The sequence below is a fragment of the Rhagoletis zephyria genome, unplaced genomic scaffold (assembly GCF_001687245.7).
Source record: "Rhagoletis zephyria isolate East Lansing unplaced genomic scaffold, Rhagoletis_zephyria_1.1 Rzeph_scaffold_00592, whole genome shotgun sequence".
NCBI classification, from domain to species: Eukaryota; Metazoa; Arthropoda; class Insecta; order Diptera; family Tephritidae; genus Rhagoletis; species Rhagoletis zephyria.
In genome coordinates this window covers 183,011-210,881 of record NW_016157676.1, presented here as the reverse complement: position 1 = coordinate 210,881, position 27,871 = coordinate 183,011, and the positions used below count along the sequence as shown (strand labels likewise).

General features: G+C 36.7%; 1 protein-coding gene across 1 annotated transcript in view; it reads right to left on the bottom strand.

The window, feature by feature from the left end:
* Window positions 1-1,562: 1,562 nt before the first annotated feature.
* The window catches only part of Top3alpha (topoisomerase 3-alpha), a gene marked incomplete at its 3' end in the record, with an annotated part of 123,675 nt that continues 97,366 nt past the window's right edge, over window positions 1,563-27,871 (bottom strand). Inside the window, exons 6-10 of the mRNA XM_017612950.1 lie at window positions 21,585-21,740; window positions 21,274-21,529; window positions 20,595-21,208; window positions 18,604-19,099; window positions 1,563-1,570 (exon numbers count right to left, since the gene is read on the bottom strand). Coding sequence (XP_017468439.1) covers window positions 1,563-1,570; window positions 18,604-19,099; window positions 20,595-21,208; window positions 21,274-21,529; window positions 21,585-21,740 — 1,530 coding nt within the window. The remainder of the gene's footprint in view (window positions 1,571-18,603; window positions 19,100-20,594; window positions 21,209-21,273; window positions 21,530-21,584; window positions 21,741-27,871) is intronic.

Here is a 27,871-nt window from a genome sequence, read left to right as displayed (position 1 = left end):
CGAGAAGAAGGCTAACACAACTGGGAAGGATGTGGCCAGAGGCTATGCATAGCACTCTCTACCTCCCTCGAAAATGCTTGGATTCATCAGAGCACTGGGACTGGTGTTATGTGAGCTCTCTAACAAATTTAATCTGAACGGTACTCCTAAATTATAAAATGAGAATTGAAGTCGGTTGTTTTTTTTTGGTTTTGATTAAAAATTACTTGTATCTATTGGTTTCATATTGCTTAAAACAAATGTAAATATTTTAATTTTTTTTTGCACGTTGCTAAAGAACCGTGGAATTCTATTTATTTTCGCCACAAAGCCTTTTTTCGTCAACTAAAATAAAGTGTGCATTTTGTTCCCTGCGAAAAAATGCAAGAGACAATTATTTTCGGAAGAAACCATAAAAAAATTTCGAACTATTTTATGCTTACGACAATTTCAAGTATTAAGTATGTATTTTACCTATGTATGTAAGTATATCACCTATTTTTGTTTATAAATCAGCCCATATTTCGAATTTTACTGCAGTAAATATTTCAATTTACATCACTTTATAAGCTATTATATGTACATATATTTAAAAGTAAATTCAATTGAATGCGGATTAAACAGATGTAAGTCTACATAATACTGGGTTGCGAAAATAAGTTTGCAATTAGCCCCTTAGATTGAAAGATAACTTTGAGAGGATTTTAGAGTCATTAAAAATATTCGTCCTTGGTGAGTCCAAATCGATTTTTCTTTATAACTATTTTCGCTATTACTCTCCTCATGTAAATACCTCATAACGTCGTTTAAAGTAAAACCCGCGTATCAAGATAATACAAATCCGCGTATGCGAGGCTGCATAAATTATTTTCTAGAGAGTAAAAACACTCATATTCTAAAATGGTTCTCATTTTTATAAAGCAATCACATTTCTGGCTAAAATATTTCAGGACGAGTGGATAAGAATTGAGCAAAGGGCTTGTGTGAGGAAATCCACATTTTGGCAGCAAATGTCAGTTACGCGGTTTTGCAGAATGACGATACACGGTTTTGTACTTTCAACGACGTTAATATTCNACGCCCAACTATCTAAAGTTTTAGAAAACTTTTACTGGTTTTGCGTTCTCGTACCCAAAAAACTTGCAAAGTAGGGGAAATTGAGAGAGCAAAATGTGAAAGAGAGCTGCAAATTTCCGCTGGAAAAATTTTTCCCAGCTAAAACTTGCAAGTAAGAAAATCAACTGATCAGAAACACATGTTTGTAAATAAACAAAAGAAAATATGGCCTTTTTGAGTTATTTATTGCAAATTTTATTATTAATGTTAGTATACAACGAAAAAGTGAGTAAATTTAGTAAGCACAACGTTTGTTGAGTTTATTTTTCGTTAATTTGCTATTAATCTCCAGTTTGCTTACTTTAGTGTGTGCTGACTATGGTTACCGTATGACATTTTTCGTTTGTACCATAATTTTCCTTTACATTTACCAAAATAGATTTAAATGCAGCATGCTGAAATGTTTTTTTGCTGAAGTTTTCGGTTTTGGTAAGTTGATTGCTGAAATGAAAATTTTATAATTTTAAAGCTACATCTGTAGCTATATCTATTAAATTTTTTCTTTTTTTGATCACTGATGCGTGTTTGGAGGAGATACTCTTGTTTTTGAATGCGTCACCATGTGATATCACAAATAATTATGAGAAAAATAACTTTTCACTCCGATATAATTAATTTGTATTTTAAAAAGGTTTTTCTTATCCAAAACTATTCAATTGTATAAAATGCCAAATCTGGAGAAAATGTACCAAGCAGAAAATAAATTGCCAAATTAATCACCAGTGGCAACTGTGCATTAATCAGCTGTTTCGAAGGTTGCAAGTTTTTGCAAATTTTGCGTTCTCGTACTTCTGTTGATATTTCTTCTTTTTGAGAACGAATGCTGCTAAATTCTCAGAACTTTTGCTGCTGGAGAATTTTGTCCTCTCAATACGAGTACACACCTATGAATATTTTATGAAGAGTAAGGCATTTCGGGTGTTTTTAGGACTCGCCAAGGCCGAAAATTTTTATGACCGTAAAATCCTTTTAAATAAGTTTTAAAAGTTGCAAAGTTTTTTCTATCGTAGCTGTCTAGTTGTCGCGTACTGGCCGCAACAAAGCTTCTTATATATATTCCTTCGTCTTACCCTTATTTCCTTTCACTCCAACCGAGAGGAGCGAAAACTACCGGCAACTAGTTGAGTAAATTAAAGCTCAGGTTGAAAAGCAAAACAGCTCCAGTCTCCATTAGGGGTGTTCGCACCAAAACGATACCGACCAATAGTAACAGGATAGGAACAGATGACGCGAAAACCCACAGTAGGGTCTTTTTCTCTTATCGCGGCACTTTTGTTGTCCGCCGAATGATGGAAATGGCAACGTCGATGGTGGTTGTTTGTGTGCGTGGTGGCGACCGCAAAAGCGCCCAATTCGTTTTAAGAATTAACGGGCCGGCGCCAATTGATCGGGCAACAACAAAACCAGCACTGAGGCCCGATGGTTTTGCGGACAGGCGCGTAGGTTGCGGCCCAACTTGTAGCTGCGCGCCGGGGCAGAACCAAGTGAGCATGGATCAGGGAAACATCCCTATTGTATGCGAATTTGTTTATTCTGAAGTGTTTAATTTACATATATAGTTATTTAGTACTAGACGCGGTACAGTGGTTTTTTTTTTGGTGATTTTGCGTAAGTGCCAGTAGAGACACTTAGACTGCGGGCGAGCAGGCAAAATAAGAAGCCAGTCGAGGCGCTAGATAAAGTAGTTGGCAGTGTTGGTATCGGATTTGGGCGGCGTAGCCCTGCAGGAGCACCCAGTAGTCGACGTACACCCCGACCACAGCATAAGTATCCTCTGTGTTTTTGCCTGTATTTGGCTAGTAGAGTTGTCGGTAGTTTTCCCCTATTGTATTCCCTATCCTTTCCTTTTTCAATTCAATTCAATTAAATTTTATTACTGCTTAAAAGAGCCTAGGGCTCTTGGAGCAGGAGGGCTCCTAAGATATTTCTCTACGTTTACATTCGAAATTACAATTTAAAGTGTTTTATGGATTAACTTCTAAGAGGTAAAACAAATGACTCATTAATTATAAATGATTTCAATTTTAAGCTATTAGCTATATAATAATAAAGTAATTTAATTGAACGGTTATCTGTGAGGTCGCATAAGAAATTTGATGGTGTACCATTTACAATCAGGTGATTTAAGTAATGCTCACGATAATCCGAATATATGGGACATTCAAACAGAAAATGTTGCAAAGACTCTAGCTTGTTTAGGTTGCATATAGTACAATAATTATTTTGATTAAATCTATAAATTTGGCCGCCAATGCAAAAGCGCAGCGAATGTTTCGTTGATAACCGGAGCTGTGCGAAAACTCTGGAATTATGGAATTGGCTTTTTGTAAATAGGTAGCATGCCGCTTATCTTCGAGGGATCTTAGTATTTTAAACGACATTGAAGACGACTGTGAGCATGCGAGAATGTCCTGAAATTTTAGATGTCTGTCAAAACGTTCAAACACCAGCGTTTTTGAATTTTTCCACGTTTCTGCATTTAGACACTCCCACAAGTGCGTTAGATTTACTTGCTGTAGTAAGACATTGAATTGTGCTACCAAATTGTAGTTCGCGTCCATACTCGAGGTAAGAAATAGGTGAACCAGTCTATAGAAACAAATTTTGGCATCCCGCACCCATAGCCCAGTCACTTGGTGGGTTAAAGTTACCCCCGGCAGATTGGGTGGTATTGCGAGTGGGTTCGTAATCTTTTGGTTGGACCTCACCTCCGGTGCACCAACAAACAAGGTTTTGTTATTGGCGTTTTTGACTCTTTATTACAGTTTGTTTTGTCATATAGTACTTTTGGTTGCCTTTGAATATTGAGTGATTTGTTCCATAGTTTTTGGGCTCACCCTAATAGTCATATTTGTAGGTAGTTTGCTACTTGTTAATAGTTGGTGCCGTTCCCTCATACAATGTTGTTATCCAAATTCCAGTTGCCCTAAGTATTTTGTATATTGCCCTGTTGTTCCCCCTCAAGCAATCCCGCCGTCTCCACTGAGTCAGCCGGTTGCAATTTTTTTGACACTTCCTTTTTGTGCGTATATATGTTTATTTGGTTGGCCCTTGTGTATTGTTGTTGTTGGGCACTGGTAAGTGCACTTGCTTTGGTACATTAGGTAGGTCGACTTTTGATAGCAAAAAGTATGGTGACATAGTGTACATTATACATTAGGGGTATTCTCGAAGTCTTGCACGATGCACGGATTGCACGAAATGCAAAAATACTATTCCAAATTTCGAAGAGTACGAGAACACCCCATTGCAAAGTGGTAGCATGCATGGGGAGCAAGCAGCGAAATTATGTATCAAATACAATAACAAGAGACAGCAAAAAAAAATTAAGTGAGCGAGATGAGAGGAATGAGAGAAATATGTAGCAATTCCAACAACAAAACAACTAGCACAGGGTCGCTATTATCTTGCTATGCTATTTTGCAAAATATATACATGGGTTTCGACGTTGCATATTTTGCAGCGATAGGAAATGTTGTTTCCCATGAATTTTCTTGTTGTGTGTTTGCAATTTATGCAATCCGTGCTACGTGCAATGGCTTTGCAAGATTTGGAGAATACCCCTATTGTGTACGTGTGCTCGGGCTATAGGTTAGGTATCGCTGTCTGCCGGGATGTAATTGCCGGACAGAATGTCTTACCTGATAAATACAGGCGTCTAATACTATAATAAGTAAAATATTAAAATTTCTCTTTTGTTAAAATACTTTTGAATTTTTTATTTTTTTAACATATCCAAAAGTGTCTGCTATGATTTCAAAACCCCCAAAATTATCTGCCATTATTATTTTCGAGTAATAATAACATTGAATGTCAAAATACTTAAATGTCAGACTTATTAAAGTACTTTCGAAATTGGTCTGAATTTTCTACCTTTGCGACCTGCGTGACGCCGTATGGACCGCTGCCGGGCTTAGTTAGTGGCCCTTCCAAGTAGAGAAGGTATTAAGGCTCGACTGAACAAAATTTGAGCTTTAGTAAATTACATGAAGTATGCTGTTCACTGGCTCTTAGACTATCAGTAGTTGAGTTTGGTAACACCTCCATAATCCTCTATCGGTCTGTACCCGATATATCTACTTGCCCAACGTTTGCTGTATTTGGCCTTCAAGCCCTGCATAGTTTCGCGCCCAAATTTTCGCGCCGATAAAAAATTTACTTCCAGATTTTGGATGTTGAACAGGCTATGGGAACATTGCAGCGAGGATCGTTCGAGGTTGACGCCCATGAAGTAGCTCTGCCGGTTATTGACCGAGTACGGGGTTAGGTGTGGTTCGGTACGTGGCAAAATATTTGTACAAAGCACGCTCGGTGTGGTGCTCTGTCTTTATAATTTTCGTAAAAGCTTCTTTAAAACTCCGTACGAACCTTTCTGCTAACCCGTTGGAGGCAAGATGAAATGGTGCAGTTGTTAGGTGTTGAATAGAATTTCGTTTGCAAAACTGTTGAAAGTCTTGGGAGGTAAATTGCGTTACATTATATGTTACAATGGTGCACGGAAGCCCTTCGACGGATATGATTCGCTGGAGTGCTGCTATTGTCGTTGGTGTAGTAGCTGCATATAACTCAACAACATTCGGAAACTCTAAATAGGAATCTACAATAATCAACCACATATGATTATAAAATGGCCCGCGAAGTCAAATGTATTCGCTCCCATGGATGTGTGGCTTCCGGCCAAGGAGAAAAAATCGCACTTTGGAAGTGCAGCAGTCGCTTGACAGATGGAGCAGTTGTCGTATATTCCAAAAAAATTTTGTTCGATACCGGGAAACCAGACGTAGTCCATCATGGAGCATCGTCAATACCCTGCTTTGAAGTTTTTTTAGGTATTATTACTCTTATGTATTCGGTATGTAGCAATAACACCCCATTCTGTATTGATAAATAAAGGTTTCGATTAAAATACGGCTCAAGATTTGTCTCAAGCGAACGTTGAGGCCAGCCCTAAAATACATATTTTCATCGGCTTCTGGTTTTTGTTTAATAAGTTGTTCATTTATTGAAAATTGGATTACCCCGGCTTGGTCTTTTACATCAATCCTAAACAAGCTGTTCTCCTCCTCGTGAAAAGCAGGATCTTCACCCGGTGGCATACGTGGGAGCGCATCAGCATTCGCGTTTTGGGATGACATTATGCCTGAAGTGTAATAGCCCAACATTGTACAAGGTGTAATGCCATCACCGGTAACCTTTTAGACGGGTGAAACAACGCGGTAAGCGCTTGATGATCTGTGACCAGCTCGAACTGTCTTCCGTAGAGATACTGGTGAAATTTGGTCATGCCGTATATTATAGCCAATGCCTCTTTTTCTATCTGCGAATAATTTGTTTGACTGCTGTTAAGTGTATTTGATGCGTACGCGATTGGTTTTCCCGAACCATTAGCGAAACAATGGGATAACACCGCACCAATACCCAATCTGGATGCGTCGACTGCGAGTAAAATAGGTAGTTTATCTTTATAATCAGTGGTGTCCAACAGAACTTGGACAAAGGGCTACTTTGAAACTATCGCTATAATACGCGGGCACCCCTAGCTTAACTTCAATCTTAACTGCGTTAACTCGTTTCACTCTTCTTATATTCAATGTATATATTCTACTAACTGATCCTTTTAAAATATTTATTTATTATTAAAGTTTATACAGTTAAGTTAAATTAATAACAGCGCATAATATTTTAATGAAGAACATTCATTTTATTGTAAACATATGTGCTGCAATTCGTACGATTTGAGATCGATGCGATCTGCAAAACCTTCTTCGGAGATTGATTAACAAAACGGCAAAATTTGGCCTGAATCGATAGATATGACGTAAGTTATGTGTTTCTCGCCGTTTTCATTTGAAATATTTATTACTTTCCCTAAAAATAATCAAAAATAGTTTGCAAATCGCACCGATTTCAAATCGTACGACTCGCAGCACATGCCCACTAAACTTAATATGATGCTTGAATCTTCATATTTTCAGATAACTTCTTAAAATCACTTCACCATACGAATGATCGTGCTCATACCATTGTCAAGGTTGAGTGTTTTTGCAATCAGATTTTCCTTCTTTTTCACTACGTTATATATATATATATCTTGTCCACGAGTACGACCTTCCAAAGTCAGATTGACTAAAAGTGCCTCCTTAGCAGAAAAATCAGAAAATACCACTCTGGTGAACACTAATAAGTGCGGAGAGTCTGAAACATCGGTCGACTCATCCATTTGTAAGGAAACCTAGTCACATTTCTTGAAATCGCTTTTTATTTGGCCATGAATATCGTTTGGTAGGTCATCAGATGACGACACTTTTTTATTGCTGAGATTACGCTGTTTTTGTTTTGAAAATCCTGAAACAGAGATTCTGTCATGTCTAGCATAGAAAGATAAGAAGTGAATGAGTTCGTGAAAATTCAAAAATAAAAGCTTACTTATGTACCAAAAAAGCTTCCAATTGTTAAACTTTTCAATTCAATACAAAATATTCTGTTCATCTTATTGTTTGCGGGCGCCTCAAATTTAGGTCGCGCCCGTGAGCTACCGGCGCCCGCGAGCTACAGGTTGGACACTACTGGTTATAATGTACAAGTCGGAATGCTTCAATGACCAAATTCTTCAAGGATTGGAAGGCAGTTTCTTGTTCTTGCCCCCATTAAAAGACGGCATTATTTCTTCTCAATCTATTTGTTGGCACTGCGAGTGTTGAAAAATTATGTATGAACTTATTATAATAATTTAGGCTCTACAAATAGGCAAGAGCATCTCAACTCCCGATGGGAAGCTGAAACAGGTGCGCTCCGAGGAGCAATCCCCTCGTGACGCTGTCCCAAAGAAGCCTCGACAGGCTCATATGGGGCCAATGAAAGCTGCCTACAGTAAGGGGGCGAGTAGTGTCGAACTGGGCTTCATTCCCGTTGACCCCGTTAACAAACCACTTGGAGCAGAGCAACTGGCTCAGCTCCAAAAATCGTAATAGATGTCCTGATTGAGCGATCGGGGACTGATGTAAAGCCAGAGTTTGAGAAATGCGTCCCACGAGCTGGGTGGCTTCTCGTCGTCTGCTCGGACGCACAAACCGAGACATGGCTTCGGCTACACGCCGACCATATCAAGGCCAAGAGTGGTCTTGATATTTCACTCGTTGAGGAAAGTAGTTTCGCAACCCAGAACCATCTCTCAACGGCGTGCTGGAAGGTTTAACGAAGACAGGTGCAGAAGAAGTTTCTGCACTTGGTCATCGTAATTGGCCGCGATTCGATGGTAAAGTTTACTGCGGCTAAAAATAGCATCGCCTACAGATATGGCCACGTAAAATTGCTGTTGCGAGCTAAAGAGCAGCAACCGATAGAGGCGGAGGTCACCAAGCCTGCGGAGGAGGCCAGGGAAGCTGTTGCCGCGGCTGAACACGAGATGGACGGGCGGCGATCTACCAGTGGAGCCGCCAGGCATGCTTGCAGCTGGCTCAGCCATTACAGCAGAGACAGCAGCCGAGGTAAAAGCTCCTTAACCAATTCCGCAGACGGAGACCTGTGCTGGCAAGGCACCTTCGGGACAATGATCCAAATCACTGCCAGGCAACAGGCAAGCAACTGTGCTACCTGTTGCATCAACAGGGACTGGATCCTAGGCTTCGAGTGTGACTCGACAGCCCACGTTGATTGTCACCATTGGGCGATAAGAAGATGTGGGTTCCAAGCCAGTAAAACCCACCACTACCGTACGACCAAAACGGACCGGCGATGCCAGGGAAAAGGGGTACCGACGAGACAAAGAGGAGTGTCTCGTTAAAGCGTCGCTTCAGCGGAAGCAATGAGCACCTTAAGGATGCTACAGGCTAACCTACATCATGCCAAGGGGGCATCGGCCACAATTGATAGGTTGGCCAGCGAACACAAATTCGCAATAGGTCTGCTGCAAAAACCTTTGTTTAGCCATACTTCACCTTAACAAACTCCAAAGATTGGCATGTCTATCCGTCATTGGATCTATAAACACGTGTTCAACTGCTCTTGCACCGAATAGGAGCGATCACAGAGTCAGAATGCCGGCTCTGCCTCGAGGCTGATGAATCTTCGGAGCATATTCTCTGTCACTGTCCGGCTTTAGCCAGACAAAGACTGATTTATTTTAAATCTTCGATGGTCGAACCCTGTTATTAGGAATTCGTCTACCAATGCCCTTTTAGGATTCATTAGGGAAGCCGAAGGTATCTTGGCCACATTGGGTTAGGGACTCCTTTAAAGAGATACAAAAGATCTTTTAGGTCGCGGTGTCTCTGGTTCTAGTACACCCAGAAAATTAACTAACTAACTATTATAATAATTTACTTTACCGATAAATGCTTCGATTTCTTGCAAGTTTTTCGGTCTAGGCATGCGTTTGATCGCGTCCACACATTTCTCTGATGGTTTGATGCCAAAAGGCATTCTTTGAAATTGGAGCAAACCAATAAACGCTTTGACATTTCGGTCAACTCGATTTGCAAATATGCCTCACTTAAGTCGATTTTCGTAAAATACTGGCCACCTTGTAGTTTATGATAAAGCTCTTCAATGCGAGGAATCGGGTACCGGTCGATTTCGATTTGAGAATTAACACCCACTTTAAAATCAGCATAGATTCTTAGCTTCCCGTTTGGCTTTTTCAAAATATATCAGCATACTGCTGGGTGTATTCTTTTAGAGAAGTGGTCAATGCGTTCGACGATGCCTGGCCGTGAATAGCAGAGATGACTTCGTTTTCGTTTTGATCATTATTATATAATTTGAAATTCAATGCTCCAAACCAATCCATACCGAGAATGTTGGATGCCTTATGTGAATCCACGACGAGCAATGTCATTTGTTTGACCATACCCTTCCACTCAACGTTTACTTTAATAGCGCCCTTCACGTCAATCAAATCTCCTCGTAAGCTCTCAATACTTTGTTGGTAGCTTCGCACTTTGGCTTTCCCAGTAGTGAATATGTCTGCAGTCCAATTAGCGAACATGATGCACCCGTATCAACTTGAAACTGCATTTTTTTCTCATTAAGCACAATATCTATTAAAATTTTGTCAGACTTGCTATTATAATCAGTAGATAACTTAACATCACAATCGTTTTCTTCGGAAATAAGATCCAGCCACTCAATATTCTTGAATGTGAACTTGTCAATGGTGCTAATATTTTCCTCGCGTTTTTTTTTTGTGAACTCTTTCGCTGCTTGTTCGTGGGCGCTGCCGCCGCTCGGCATGCGGCTCTAATATGGTCACTCTTTTGACTCAAGCGACACTTGGTTTCGTTTAGATAATGATAACACTGTGTCCTATGGTGAGCGATACCGCAGGCCGGACAGGATTTGGCTACTGCTGATTTATTTCCAGACTTACTGCGCTCTTTTTGGTTTGTTTGTTGTTATTTCCATGCATGTTTTAACAGTTGCTTCGCACATAGTTGCAATTTGTAAGACTTCATCCAGGGTTGGATTCGGCTTTTGTAGTGCGGTGCTCCAAACTTTATCGTGAGGAGCGTGCATGATAATCATGTCTCGTATGCTATTATCAGTGAATGTTTCATGGCAGTTTTCTCTTGTGCACTCGAATATACACTCTTTCGCTGCCCCTCGAAGTTCTGCAACTCAGTCCGCGTAATTTTGATTCGGCTTCATCCGCACAGAGTAAAATTTATATCGAGCTGCCAGTACATGCTGCTTTTCCGGAAAGTGGTGGTAGAACTTTGCCGCATCAATGAAAGATTTCTGGGCGATGTCGTTATCGCAAAGCTTTTGCAACAACTTGCCTTGGTGTCAATCCATGAAGGGAAACGTGCGCGCCTTAATTTTTCATCGGATACTCCATTTGCGACGAAATGGTGTTCCATCTGCTGAACATAAATCTACCACTTTTCTACACTTTTATCAAACTTCCTGAAGTTCGGGATGCCTTTTATGTGAGTCTCATTATTGAAGATTTGATGTATAGTTGCAACATTTTGTTCGAGAACTTTCGTTAGAAAATCTTTGTTTGTTTCTTGAAATTGCCTTAGAAGTGCTTAATATGGCAGTTCCGATTATTAAGGAATTCACGGTACTTTTACTGATTAAAGTATTAAAATATCCAAATAGCGAAAACATTAGACTCATAGGCAATATTAAGATGTCATTACAGGAAGTTCTGCGAATAAGACACGAGGTAATGTAAAAACCAGTATGGCCCGGATAACTTTAACGTGTTACCTGACCTCTATTGCACAATAGTATTACCAGATTTCTTACACAAACCGTACATATTTAAAAACGGAAAAATTTATAATAAAATTTGAAGGACTTTGGATATTGGGTATGGTAGCGCGAAATGTCACAATCTGCTTAATATTCATGTTGTTAATATGGCGACGAAAAAGTGAGAATGGAACTACTTTCTTTTTTGTATCATGTGCTATACATAGGAAAAAAATAGGCGCATTCGTTTCGCCACTTCTCTGCTCGCTATGTTAGAGCTCTGCTCGCTTGTCAGAAAATTTGTATGTGAAAGCAACAACAAAGTTAGCTAGCACTGACGAGCATGGTGACACCTCATAAAACTGGTATAACAGCTTCCCTCAGTGCTACCAAGTTTATTTTCTAATTTTAGACAAGTTTTTTTACTGCCAAACATGACAATTTCAAATTTAACATTTTTGAAACAGCAAACAGAATTTAAAATCAAAAATGGCAACAGAAGATAAATCGTAAATATTTAGTTTTTGTTTTTAAATAATTTAATATAAGAAATTAATAAGCATTTTTTAAAGGAAACGCAAGGTGTGGACAGTGGTCGAAACCAAAGGTTTGCTGAAGTGCTACTTGGCCCGGAAGGAGGAGTTTCTTCACACTAGGAAAAAAAGAAATGCCTATGCTCATGTTTTGGAAGACATGGTAGCACAAGGCTTCACAGTAAGTTGAATGAGTGTTTTTAATTTGTGTTTTTTTAATTTGTTTTATTGTTATATAGGACCCTTCCACAACCCCGGTTGCATTAGAAGGCAAAATGCGGACTTTGTTGTCTGCCTTCAAGTGCGCGAAGGACAACGCTGTAAGAACTGGAGATACTCCATGTATTGCCTCTTATATGGAGGAGATGGAGATTTTCGGCAATAGCGCTCTGGTTGCCAATAAGCCAACCTAATGCGGGCACTGTACAAGCACAAGCGCTGGTAGTATCTCCTTCGGAACCAGCAGCAACTCAACAGCTATTATCCTCCCACCTTTCAGCAGCACCAATATATCACGCACCATTCTAAAGGCAAGGAGTATCCCCATCGCCAGCAACATCACACCGTCCCGCTTCCACAAAGCAGATATCCCACAACTTAAAAGTGGCCAACATCATCTCACTGCTCCTCACCATCCTTACATCTCAATTACAAATAAAAGCCATTTCTTACTAAAGTTAGTAGCTCGTTATCCATTTTTCGTTGTAAATATAAATTTAATCAAAATTTTTTAAATATTAAATATTTTTTCCCCGATTTGTTTTCATTATGAACTGTCAAATAACTTAGTTGTGTCAAGCAACTCATTAAGTGCTTCCAAACAAATGTAACTTTTGAAATCTCTTTTTCAGTGCTGCTAACGTATGTTTATCTATGCCAGTTGTTTAATCGATTCGCCACTCGCTAACGGATGCCGAAACGAATACGGCTAATATATTTTTATTGTTGTCAACGCACACTTTATAACAAATAGGGATGAATCGATACAAGTAAATCAAAGTATATACTCGATACTTTTCTCAATTTACCAAGTATTTTTGTACTCGATTATTTTTACTGCGATCGAAGTAGGTATCAAAAAAAAAGTACTTGTATCGGAAGCACAAAACTTATTATGCTTCAGCATCTTATTTGAAAGCAACCCATTAGAGGAATGGGAAGATATACGCACTACATTTCCGCAGCTATATAAGTAAGCCCGTCTATACCTAACGTTTGTTGGGTCATCTGTCCCTCGCGAGAGGCCTTTCTCAAAAACAGGTACAACTATATCAAAATCTCGATACCGCCTTTCAGGAAAACACAGGAAATATAACAAAAAAGGAGTTCTTTTCTTAAACTTATTTTAAAGGAAAAAACTTTATATATTAATCTTGTAAAAATGTATTATATTGTTTTTTAAATAAAATACTATGCAAAAACAATTGTTGTCTTAAATTTTCGTATGAATAAAATTACAGTTTGAAAAACTAAAACCTCGCTATTATAATTTCCATTCGGACTGTCATCAGGTATGTAACTTGAGAATAGAAATCGCTGCATCTTTTAGGCGCATCAATATTACATAGTTACATCCCGAGCTAATAAAAGGGAGGTAAAAAATATTAAAAGATAAATAATCTTGTAAAAATTCATATTTTTTGTGAAAAAATACAATAACTTAGAAAAATATGCAAAATCGTATTTCTATGTACAAGTACTCGATATCTTTCCGATACTGAGTAGGTATCGATACCTTGTTTGATACGAGTACAAGTACCGATTTGAATAATACCTTGATGGTATCGATTTATCCGTAATAACAAACTAGGGATGTTGCGAATGTGGATTTTTAGACATCCGCGGATGCGAATATTTAACAGCTAACATCCGGATGTCTAGTATTTTTAAGAAACAACTAGAATATAGCATAATGGCGAGATCGTTGTTTAAACAGCGCTTACAAGTTAACCCAGATACATATGTCAGGTTTTTCTAAAGCCTTTTAAAAAGAACTAGAGTGCCAGTTACTGTCGAAATTCGACAGTTTTTCTAGTTTTAGAAGCCTTGGAGAGGGTTTTTAACTTAACACGTAGCAAAACTTATACAGTAAAAAATTAACTAACCGAAAAACCGTCTGCTTTGGAACTAAAACGTAACTAAAATTTTTTTATCTGAGAAGGTCTTTGGAAGACTTCGGCAGGACTTGGAATTGACCCGATACATTCAAGTTTATCGATAAATTTCAATGATTTGATACATATCGATAGTTCGATGAATTTCAAGAACACTAAAATCCGATAACTCAACAAAATTCGTTAACTCGACCAATTTCGATAACTGTGGAATTCGAGGGCTCGATAAATTTCGGTAATTCAAAAATGTAAATTCTGTGGATACCTTTATAAATTTTTACTTTTGACAGCTTCACATTTTTCGAAATCTATCTAATCATTTTGATAACTCGTTACACTCTGTTAACACGATAAAATTCGATAAGCAGTGATAAACCGATAAGCTTATATAACCTTGAATTTTCGATAAATCGATATATTTTGAAAATTCCATAAACTTCGATTCGTTGAACCAACCAATTTCAGTAGATCAATAATTATCGATAACTCTGTAAGTTGAAAGAACTCCATGCATTACGACACCTCGAAAAAATTCGTTAAGTCTATAAATGATGATAATTCAATAAATATCAACAACTTGATACCTTTCTTTAACTTGACAAATTTCGTTAATCCCACACGTTTTAATAGCTCGATAACTATCCGTAAATTTGGACAACTCAATAAACACTGATCAGTTTGAATAATTCGATACGTTGCGATAACTTAATAAGCATGGATAAATTTCGATAATTATAAACTTCGACGATTCGATAAATTTCAGTAACCTTTATGGCTGATTTTATTTCGATTCGATTTCAACTCTGTTACCCTAATTCTTATGTATTTCTCATTGTCTCCATTTTCGTCTTTATCTTCACTTTTGCCTTTTTTGTCTTCATCGTTATCACTTGTTTCTTCATCTTCATATTTATCTTTATTTCAAAGTTTAATTTCAAATACGAAGTAAAACAAAATGCGAAACAGCTTAAATTGAACAGGTTGCAAAAACAACCATACACAAATATGGAAATTTTTAAACGACGATTTTCAACCAATTTCGAAACTATAAAAACTCTCCTCATCTACAGAAAATTACCTTTCCAACGGTGTTTTTGGTTTTGAAATCGGTAACTTTACCTTGGTCTTCATCTTTGTTTTTATCTTTCACATCTTTGCTTATATCCTTTTCTTTTTCTATTCACGTAGATGAGATGAGGTGCGATGACGTGATAAGATGTGACGTGATTTTATGTGATGTGATAGGATGTCATGTCATGTGTTGTCATATCCTCTGATGTCATTTCATATGATGTCATATCATGTGATGCCACGTCATGTAATGCCATGTCATGTCATACGATGTCAAGTCACGTGATGTCATGCCATATAATGTGATGTCATATCATATCATGCCATGTCACGGGATATCGTGTGATGTGATATCAAATTATGTGATGTAACATCATGTGATGTCTCTTCATAATGCGATGTGATGTCACTTAATGTGATCACATTCCATGTTCCGATTATTATATCGATAACCCTGTTGATAACTGTGCCGATAAAAATACCGATAACAATATCCATAAACATATAGAAAAATACAACGATTGTAAAATCGATTAATTCATCGATAAATATAACAATCATCAGTATCGATTATTGTACATATCGTTAACAATATAAATGACTAAATCGATAACAAAATCAATTATTTAATCGATTATTATACCGATAACAATATCCATTATTGTATCGATAACAATATCGATTATTATATTGATTATTATATCGATTACAATAGCGGTTATTTAATCAATAACAGTATCGATAACAATATCGATTATTTTATCGATAGCAATATCGATTATTATATCGATAAAAATATCGAGTTTTATATCGATAACAATATCGATCTTCATCCTCATCCTTTTCTTCATATTTATCTTTATTTTTGCATATTCCTCTTCACCTTTACCTTAAAGTGTTTAAATTTACTTTGATCTTCGTTTTTGCCTGTACCTCTAGGCATCTTTGTTTTTGTTTTTATTCTCAAACCGCTAAACCGCTGAGAACCATTTCCATGTGCATTATTCCCCTTGAATTTGACAATTTACTCCCAACCAACCAACTGCCGCTAAAGAAGTTTACTTCATAAATTCAAGAAATATTCATACCCTTTCAGTTACCATAATTCTTATGTATCTGTCATTGTCTCCATTTTCGTCTTTATCTTCACTTTTGCCTTCTTTTTTTTGACTTCTTCGTTATCATTTATTTCTTCATCTTTATATTTATCTTTATTTCAAAGCTTAATTTCAAATGTGTAGTGAAACAACAGGCGAAACATGCCAAATTGAACATGTTGCAGCAACATCTATTCACAATTCGAAAATGTTTAAGCAACGGTTGTGGCCGTAATTTTCCACCAATTGTGAAACCATAAAAATTCTGCTCATCTACGGAAAAATGCCTTTCCAACGGTGTTCTTGGTTTTGATATCGGTTCGGTAGAATAGCCAAACGAACGGAGACAAAATTTATGTTAGCGTATTAATATATAGATTCTTCATTCTCATTCCTTTGGCAATTTCAGAATTTGGGGAATCTGTAACTTTATCAGCGTTTTTCGATTTTAGTTTTTGTAATTCATTTTTAGTACTTTCTTCTGCGGCTGGTTTGAAAAACTTGTGCTTATAACGAGCTATGTAAATAGGTCGATATGGAAAATAAATTATTATGTTTGAACAAAATTCTGTTTTAAAAGTCGTGGCTGCCAGCCGAATCGGATCAGAATATTTTTTTTTTTAAAGCACCCCGTTTTTGATAAGCATTTGAATCTCAGATAGATACGTAATTAAAGGTCAGACCTATAGCTTTTTAATTATTTGAGCATCGATTCTCTTTATAGCGAGACGTTGATCATATCTGCTGGAAATCCATATTGAAGAAGCTTACGCTTTGACTTTAAATAGCAAATAAGGGACAGTTTTACCACTGAAATTTTTAGCCAAGGATCCAATGTATATCCCTATGAAAAAATATTGCCCGACAAGTAAACAAAATTACTGTTTTTAAAATGTTTCCTAAAAATAAATTCCCCAAAGAGCCCCATTTGAAATCATTGAAACGAATATATGTAACATCAAAAGCAAATTACGAAAACTTGGTAAAGAATTACAGTTCATACTTTCTTCTTTTGTGTCTAGTAGTTTTTTTTAAGATTGGTCCAAAAAAATCATAAAAAGAAGGAAACAAATGCAGGTATTTAAAGCACAGAAAAAAAAAAAGTATTAAAAGGACTATGTTTTCTTTGACGTACGTCAAATGTCAAGTAGAAGTGGGAACTTGTATTACTGCCCCTTGATAGCGGGTTATATCGCTTAAGAAATAAAAGGGGAAATTCATCTAAACGTGTAAATGCCTCGTGACCATGCCAACCCCGTAAACTTACTTCATTGTTTATGGAAAATCGCTTTATTTACGCGGTTTACGCAATTACGAGGCATTTACGCGTTTCCATGAATACCCATAATATGTTTAAAGACATTTTTATCAAAGCTGATAAATATGACATTTGACCAATTTTGTTACACAAATACTCCCACGACCACAGGCCTAAATATTGGCTACAATTTGTCATTTTGTTTGCCATATATACGTTTCATCGGTGCACTTGCACAACATTCGCAAAAGCTCCGTATTGATTATTGCGAATGCGAATGTTAAAATTAATGCCGAAGCTCCGCGGTTGCGAATGCGAATATTCGCAACAAACCACTATCGATATCTCGGTACCAAAATTTCTTTTCAAAATAGTTGACCTGTGATATAATTCAACGTTGGAATTAGCGCATTCAATCCTCGGATCCCGAGATTTTTCAGGATTTTGACTTTATTACAATTTTAGTATTTTAAAAAATTAAACTGCACAGATTCATTGTCGCCACATGTGGTCTTACGTGAGGCATAATGCAGCTTATTACAAGAGTCCATAATTTAATGTTAAAACATTTTTATAGTATTCTTAAATATCCATATTAAAGTAAAAAAACGCTCATATTGGCAGAAAGTCAATTTCCACTAAACCATGCCAACAAAGTAAAATGGAGAACAAATCTGCCACACTGAAAATTTCTATTGTTTACAATTGCTACCAGATTTTTCGGTCTTACATAGTTCTTGCACAAAATGTTTGAACAAGTAAAGTTATTCTGGCAGGTTTTGAAATGACTCAAGTTCACTTTGAATCCAAATTTTGGTGTTCTGTATACGTATGTATATGGTTTTTCATGTCACACACAACATCACTTTCACTCTGTAAATAATAAATCACTAAAACTCTCAGCTTCCCAGAGCTGATTTCGGGACATAGAAAACTGCCCTGGATCCTAGGATTGAATACCCTGGGTAGAATACGATTAGATATCTCACATTTTTATCGATATTGAGAACTAAGTCCCCTTTTTGTACACAATGCCATCATTCTCTACAGTTTCTCTAATCGCCCTCTAGCCTTCGAATCCTTTTCTAGTCGTTATCTAACCTAAATGTTTGTTGGGTAACTGCTGAAGTGCTTAGGCCATAAGCATCGCGCCTTTAATCTCATATACAAAATAGGCTATACATACATATATGTATGTGCATACTTACTAAACTCCTTTAGCTTGTGTTAATACGTACTGTTTAGCCTTCTGATGACACCCACAGCATTGAATATTCGTGGTTGGTGCAACATTATGTTGTGTTTTATTATCCCAGTTATATTGGTCAGTTTTTGATAATCGCGTCCTGACGTCTTGATTTTTACTTTGCAAATTCTGGCTACTTTTATATTCATTGCCGTTAAGAGATCGTATTTTGTGTCCAGAAGTACCCCAGATAAAATCGTTTAAGTCCGGAAAGCACTCATCGAAATTAGAATTCGTACTTTTTACAGATCCAGAGGTACACTTATTTATAGATCTAAATGAATCAGAACCGACAGAAGCTCTCTCGTTGATTGCATTTCGTGCAGGAATATTGGTTGTATTTGTGGCGGTTTCGGTTTGTATATCAACTGCACACATAACTTCATCGAAACCGTCATTGAAAAAATTATCCAATGTCAAGTCGGGAACTACCGAACTTTCAATATCCATAGGAACTGAAGACTGATCAATTAATGTTTGTTCACTTGCTGCAGAAATTATAAGAAATTAGTAAGTAATTAAGTAAGTATTTTAGGAATGAATACACTATGCGACAGCCAATTTTACACACGAAAAAATCAATGTATTCAAAAACTGGGGGCCAAATATAGAAATCCTGCGTTTTTAGTTTTTTTGCCTGACGTCAGGATTTTTTTTAAAGTACTTTGAAACTTCTAGAATATGATTGAATACAAAAAGTTATTCAAAAGATTCGGTGCATTGTAGAATAACAATATGGGTATCAATTAAAAGGAAAAATTCTGTTACAGTTACAATATACATAAATGAAGATAGTGGAATCATGAATGCGCTCTAAAAGCACAAACTTACCGTATGATGTACGGTTTAAATACTTTGACTGCTTTGTATATAAGGGCGTAGCCAGCCTTTCACCTAGGGGGGCTGGAGTTTATATAGAGGGAAAAAATGTTTTTAATTAAATTTTTTTTGTGTATATGAATCGAATTTTTTGGGTTTAAAAAAGTATAAGTTTTCTGGTATCCTTTACAACGATACCAATTTTCTAAAAACCAGGTTGAAATTTTTTTGTTTAAAATATTTTTTTTTATAATAAAGGTATTTTTTTGTTTTTAAGTGGTTTTTCTCAAATTTTTATATATGAAGTATACAAATATGCATACCAGAAGAAAGGGGGTTTAATCGCCTTTACAATGATACCAAATCAGTACAAAATTGTTTGAATTATAAGGTTTTTAAGTTTTCGAAAACCCGACTTTTGACCCCTTATAGCACCTGTAATATAAGTTTGCACAAAAAAGTTATATACCATTTAAATAAGAGCAAAAGGCGGACTACGCCTATATTTTTAGTTTTATTGTTATTTACAAATCATAATAAAAAATAATTTTTTACCAAAGGTCCCGTTTCGAACTTCGAAGGCCCATATCTCGATTTCGGAAGCTAACTTCGAAAATCGGAGAAACAACTTTTTTACCTATGACTCAATCTCTGAAAAAAAATTGGTTTAGTCCAATACACAGCCGAGTGCTGTACAGTGTAATGATTCCAGTATCTTCATTTATGTATATACTAATAAAGTTAGAAGGACGAAATTCGAGGATGTCATAGTTTACATATTAGTCTTTGACATATATTTTTTACAAAAATAAATATTGGAAATTTTCAAGGTTATTCAAGGATAAAGTTTTAAAAGGACATTTTCAACACTTATTCGTCCTGATGCACCAAAAAACGAAATGTTTTTTCAATTCTACAGAATTTTTCCTTTTAATTGGTAGCCATATTGTTACTCTACAATGTACCAAATCTTTTTAATAACTTTTTTATTCAATCATATTCTAGAAATTTCAAAGTCCTTTAAAAAAAATCCTGACGTCAGAGAGAAAAACTAAAAACGCAGTTATACTATATTTGACTCCTAGTTTTGTGGATATATTGATTTTTTCGTGTGTTTTACAAATTCTTGGTTTTTGTCGCATGGTGTTAAGACATATGTATTACCGACTGTGAAGTACGTTCGAACGCTTTGGGTTGTGCTTTTAGTTTTCTTCTTAAGTGGCAGCTGTTTGGTTTCAGTATTTGATTTTGATTTGCTCATATTTCGATTTTCGTTTATATTTCTCGGACATTCTGACCCTCTAATGGTTTCACTATTTCTAAAAGCGGCGGATAAAGCAACACCAGCCGTAATAGTATTTGAATCTTGGGTGGCAGTTCCAACAATTCCACCAGTTCGCTTTACTTGATCAAGATTAATATTGAAATTATCTTGAAACTGTTGGTCACAGCGGAAGCATGTTTTGTACCAGCCAGAAGGTGTTTTAAACAAGGTTTTGTAGTACATAGACGCGAATTTTAATTTAATTAATTTTACATTCGGTCCACAACGCTGGCAAGTTTCCGATAAAACTTTTGGCTCTAAGCACTCTTCTGATAGCCAAATGGTGTTCTTACAATCAGGAAAATTCATGCAGCCTATATAATAGCTGTTTTGGTTTTTTTTCTGCCGCAACGATAACGGAGCTACTGAACATTTTGGACATTGAAATAGTTCTCTTGTTATATTACCCCCATCGCTCCTCTGGCTTTCGTTTGTCGCAGGAGTTTCATTTATTCTACAAAGACATACATACGTAATTATTCAGAGATATCCATGGAAAAGTAATTAGTTTGAAATTACCGTAAAGACATTTTATTATCCATGGCGGTGACCTTTTCTGTAATTTGCTTGTACGCTTCCAAATACTTTTGAATTTGTTCATTCAGTACCGTCTTAGGATTTTTTTTTCCAGTGCTAATATCTTTTAAATCCGACTCAAATGCTGCCCTCAACATGGGTTTGGCTAAAGCCAGATCCATTGCATCATAGCCCTCATATAGACCCATTCCTATAATACCCGGTACGAGACAACCTTTGTCAACCACTCCGATGTATCCTGCACACGTATACATTGACATTAGAAGAGCGAATAAAAACTTATCAAACGATACCTCTTTCTTTAATTGTGTTTATATGTTCAGCATGAGTTGCATCAGTTCCAATGCCATGTTTTTCCATCAAAGCTATCAAATCAGCCTCTGTCAAAAGTGGTGGCGCAGTAGTGGCACCTTCTTGCATTGATATTTCTGTAGGATCAAATAACTGCCCTGTTTATGAAAATTTCGTTTATTGTACATAGATATTTTCCCATTTAATTATATTATACTAATGTCCCTATTCTGCATGTTACCGAACGGTAAATTTAAATCACTTTAACCGCAATTCTAGTAACGATATCAACGTACATATCTGTGTTCGTATGGAATAGTAGCTTCCCAGCAAACACAGTTCCAAACGTTTGGGAAAAATGTGTTTCANTAATACCCAAAGAGCAAACAATGATTTCGATGAATTTTTCAAGCCCTTGTCTTTATTTCGGATATAATAATGGCATAAAACTATTACACACGGTGCAAGTGTTTAATAACATCATTTTTTCTCGCACTTGGAATAGTTTCTCGGTGATTCCGNCTATTCTGCATGTTACCGAACGGTAAATTTAAATCACTTTAACCGCAATTCTAGTAACGATATCAACGTACATATCTGTGTTCGTATGGAATAGTAGCTTCCCAGCAAACACAGTTCCAAACGTTTGGGAAAAATGTGTTTCATCATATCAAATGTTTTTCTCAAATGATTCTCAAATTGAAAACGAGGTTTAAATTTTACATTTGAAATTGATTTGAGGTTGATTTGAAGAAAGATGTCAAGTATCAAACGTTATAAAAATGCGCAGTTAAATCAAAAATTGTAAGAATAAAATTAAGATCAATTGAAAAAAAAAACAATAAATAGAAAAAATTTCAAAGAGAAAGCTCACAAATAGTGGATTTGATGTTTGTGCGGATTGAAAAAGCTGCAGCCCTTCAAGACGAATTTATTATAAATTACTTTATCTTAATTGTTTCTTTTGTTATGTACATACATATGTACATCGCGAAGAAAAAATAAATATGAAATATAGATTTCCTATTATACATTTTATTTCCACATTTGAAGTACATTTGATAAATAACCTTTGAAATTGATTTGAGAGGTAAGCAGATTCTCAAATGGAGATCAAACTCCCCTTTTTATTGAGAAAGCTGTAATTTTCAAATCAATATCAAATCATTTTCAAACGTTTGACATTTGATAAAGGCTTTGATTTCAAATCATTCTCAAATGTATATCAAACCTAATTGTTTGCTGGGTTACGTCGAAAGGCTGGCTTTAGTATATGCGCCATTCGCTTTATTCTTAAAATGACAAGAAATTTTTTGATTAGACTTAATAAGAATATTTTCTTGCTAGTATCGGAACTATTTCTTGAATATTTATTTGCCAAAAGTTCTTCAACGCCTCGGCGCCAGTGAGTCATTCGAAATCGTATGCTGCAAATAACGCATTATACTAAAGTCAGAATCCCGACATAAGCTACTACTCCATACGAACACGGAAATGTACATATATGTACATACACTAGGCATCATATAAAAGTATAAATGTCGCAGTTATTATTTTAGTACAGGTTTGTTAAAATAAATAAATATTAGTTCATATGATATTATTATATTTCCATAGGTATCTGAATAACAAAAACATAGTATATCCTTTATCAGAAATCGGACGAAAAATGGTAGATTTTTAATTTAAAAACAAGAGGGCATATCCATAGCCGAAATAAACTTATGTCAAAAAGATGCTACTATATTCAGAGTCGAGTTTGTTTTGATATGCCCTAATAATGATTCTAAAACAAAGGAATCGTCAACAGAAATTATAAACTCGCCAAAAAAAAACTCTGCTTTAGAACCAAATTTAGTAATTGGTATTTCCAGCTTTGCTTTAAAATACTACACGAACCCTTTTCTATACTAGTATATATTTTGAAAGCCGTTTTTTTTTGTGTGTTCGCAAAGCTCAAGAACGGCTGAGCCGATTTTCTGAAATTTCGGACACCTGTCGCACACGTCCCAAGGATGGTTAAGGGCTAAAAAAAAATTTCGATACCGTACAAAGGGGGCGTGGCACCTCCCGTACAAACCGAATTTTTCATCCTGCATATCTCTGGAAGTGTTCATGGTAGAGTTCTGGAACTTAGTATGGAGATATACGAAATCAATCGCATACTCTTGGAGAAAATTTGGAGGTATTGGAAAGGAGCGCGTGGCCCATACAAACCGAATTTTTCATACTGCATATCTCTGAACATGTTCACGGTAAAGTACTGGAACTTGGTATGGAAATATATAAAATCAATCGCATACTCTTCGAGAAAAATTGGAGCTATTGGTTAAGGGGGCGTGACACCTTCCATACAAACCGAATTTTTCATACTGCATATCTCTGGAAATGTTCATGTTAGAGGACTGGAGCTTAGTATGGAGATATATAAAATCAATCGCATACTCTTGGAGAAAAATTGGAGCTATTGGTTAAGGGGGCGTGACACCTTCCATACAAACCGAATTTTTCATACTGCATATCTCTGGAAATGTTCATGTTAGAGGACTGGAGCTTAGTATGGAGATATATAAAATCAATCGCATACTCTTGGAGAAAAATTGGAGCTATTGGAAAGGGGGCGTGGTACCTCTCATACAAACCGAATTTTTTATACTGCATATCTCTGGAAATGTTCATGATAGAGGACTGGAACTTAGTATGGAGATATATAAAATCAATCGCATACTCTTGGAGAGAGTTTCCTTATTCACGGGCGTCACCCCAGCAAAAAAAAATAAATAAATGCATATCCCTGGACATGTTCATGGTAGACTACTGGAACTTGGTATGGAGATATACAAAATCAATCGCATCCTCTTTGAAAAACAATTGGAGCTATTGGTTAAGGGGGCGTGGCACCTACCATACAAACCGAAATTTTCATGCTGCATATCTCTGGAAATGTTCATGGTAGAGTACCGGAACTTGGTATGGAGATATACAAAATCAATGGCATACTATTCGAGAACAATTGGAGCTACGGCGTGGCATCTCCCATACAAACCGAATTTTTTATACTGCATACCTCTGGAAGTGTTCATGGTAGAGTATTGGAACGTGGTATTGAGGTATATGAAATCAATCGCATACTCTTTGAGGAAAATTAGAGCCATTGGAAAAGAGGCCGTGGCACCTCCCAAACAAATCAAATTTTTCATACTGCATATGTGTAACGCAGCTTTTCACTTAATACGACTGTGTTTGTGTGAATGTGTATCCGCCGGATGTGAAAGCAGCTATAAGTTCTGTGAGCCACCCAAAGTGAAAGCCAAGGGTGTGAAACCTTGCTGACCAGGCGGTTCGATAAGGCAGTTCTGAGCATGTATGTATGTATATGTGTATGTGTTAGTTAACTACCATTTGGGTAGGAATTAAGCTTCCTTTTTCTTTTTACCTTCTCTTTATTTCATTATATTCTACCCAGTCACCTGTGACTATTGCCTTTTGGTATAACTTGAACTTTTCCTTATTGGTTTCAGTCAATTGTCTATCATACCATTTATTTCTAATTTTAACGCGAGTTTGTACCCTAGAAGTAAGTTTATTCATACTCGAAATCAAACTATGTTTAATATGCTCGAGCCTGTCATCAGGGCTGAGATTATTCAGGTCAGTAAAGTTGCATTGTCTCAAGAGGTGTACGAGGTTGTCCGGGCTGTATGCTTCCCAAGAAGTTATTTCTGACAGCTTATTGATAGGGCCTAGTTTTTTTTTTGTATTGCACCTAGACATTATAGTTTCGTGATCCGATATTTTGTGCTCCTCGGCTTTTTCCCATACAACTTCTTTCGAGTTCGAGTACAACAAATCGATCAGTGTAAAATTAATTAACTGTCGCATTGCCTGTTGAGCGAAGATCTCATTGACTCTCTTGATATATGTCGATACAATGTTTAGGTTTATATTAAAATCTCCAATAATAACAGTATTTACCAGATTCTCGCATATTTCCGATAATATGGCTTCCAGATACATATGACAAAAAATCAGCATCGCTTGCGATAGGTGAGTGATAAACCACCCCGATTTTCCATTTGGTATCACAGTTTTCTAGCTGTATAACTATACACCATACATTTTTATCAATCGATCTATTTAATTTTATTTTAAAGTTTATTGTGTTTCGCAAGATTATTATTACACCGCCTGTATGTCTACTATGTGAGTCACACCTAATACACTGATATGTCGAAAACTTAATTTCTGAGTCATTTATTTCATCTGTTGTACATGTTTCAGAGCATATAACTATATCCGGATTAACAGTCTCAATAAGTCTTTCGAGTTCGGCTTGATTAGCTATTATACTATTTATTATAAGATACACACACTTTAAGTAGCTGTTACGCTTTTCCCTTATGCCTAATTGCTAGCATCCTACCCTTTGTTTTTCTAGTTTCAGTTTCCTAATATAGATATGACATTCACGACTAAATACGTTGTGCTCCACATCCAGATTCAGCCCTAACTCTTTAACAGTATCACAATAATTGTCACAAAGTTGTTTTTGGTCACTCTCAGTGCAACTCTCAGACTTGTGCTCTCCCATGCATTTGCTACACCTAAGCTTTTTGTTACAATTGTTAGAGCTATGGTTGAAGCCCAGACACTTGTAGCATCTTCTTACAGTTTGCCCATCATAGACGGGGCAACGATCCAACCCAATATTAACTCTCTTTGACTCCAATACTTGCAGGAAGAATTTATGCTCGATTTCTATTATTGCACTGAATGAAAGCCATGACTCACAACTACGCCCGGACTTAAATATTTTTACACACCTCAAACTTGCATAATTTAAATAGCTATTCTGACCTTTTATCTTATTTATAATCTCCGTCTCAGAGTACTCAGCGTTTATGTGCGCTACCAAAATTTTAGGCTTATTAACTTTTGGTTCGGTGACATCATACACATCTTTATTTAAATTGTCTGCTAGAGCAGATTTTGTTTTGTCCTTATCTGCAACGCTATTTGCGGTTAATACCACTGCCCCATTGTTCTTATTAGACACTCTATCAATTTTCATATTGGATGCATTGATCTTATTAAGGTCCACCCTAGTCTTCTCAGCCGCTTGTTTATTTTTCGGTCTGACAATTATAGGAGGAATACGCTTCGCTAATTATTTCTTGTTTTTGTTTGCATAGCTCACTAGTGAATGAATCTACTCTTTCCATTTTCTCTTTGTTTACTTTACAAATCCCCTCTACTCTTTTTATAACCTGTAGTTTCTCCTGATTTGCCTTCTTTATACTATCAACCAACATTTTTACCTCCTTGCTGTGATTTTTTAACATTTTCTCTATATCTGTCTTCTGTTCTATAATATTCATCTTGTTAGCCTCAGCAATACCTATCATTTCTCTCAGAGCTTCATCCACATTAGCTATGTACATCATGCAGTTTTCGCACATGTAGCGCAAAAGCGGACAGTGCCTTTAGGCTGTAGTCATCAGCCGACGCACATGCCTGCGTTCTATGGTACACTTTCCCGCACACACCTTGACAACGTACACCCGACTCTCCTCTGACGCCTTTTCGCCATTTCGCGCATTCTGACATCTTTGCACTCACTCAGCAGCCGCTAAGTACGTTTGGATGAATATATGTACCTACGTATGTATGTACTAGGGATGTTGCGAATGTGGAATTTTAGACATCCGCGGATGCGAACTTTTACAGGAAATAGTGCTTTTTGCGTTCCCGTGCACTTCTGGATCTGTTCTCCTTTTACTCTCACTTGAGAGGGTAAAATTGTAGTTTGACAGTTCCACAGGTTTAAGTCCGAAGTTCAAAGGAACCGACTAACTATGTAGTGTTTGTTTGTTTTGACCGCAGCGCTGCTTGTACATACATAAATTTCGCTTTGGGCGCAGTGCTGCTTGTACATAAATTTCGCTTTGCCTGCATGTTAAATTAGTGGTGACATACCATAACGCCATAGCCATAACCATTGCCATAACCGTAACCACATTAACTATCATCGATTACACAGGTCAACAACGTTTTGTTCTAGGAAAGTGTAGGGTCATTTTCGAAGTAATTTTTTGCGTAGAATCCGAATCCGGGGTTTAAATTGCTCTATCACGTCAGGATTTTGAGATATCCTAACCTAAAAGTGCAAAAACGCTGTTTTTGCCCATTTTTGAGGTTATGTAGCTACGCAGATTTTGCTCTTCATAAAAAAGTAAACGTGGTATTTTAAAGTATAAGTCTTCCTCTTTTAAATGCCGTTGAGTTTGCT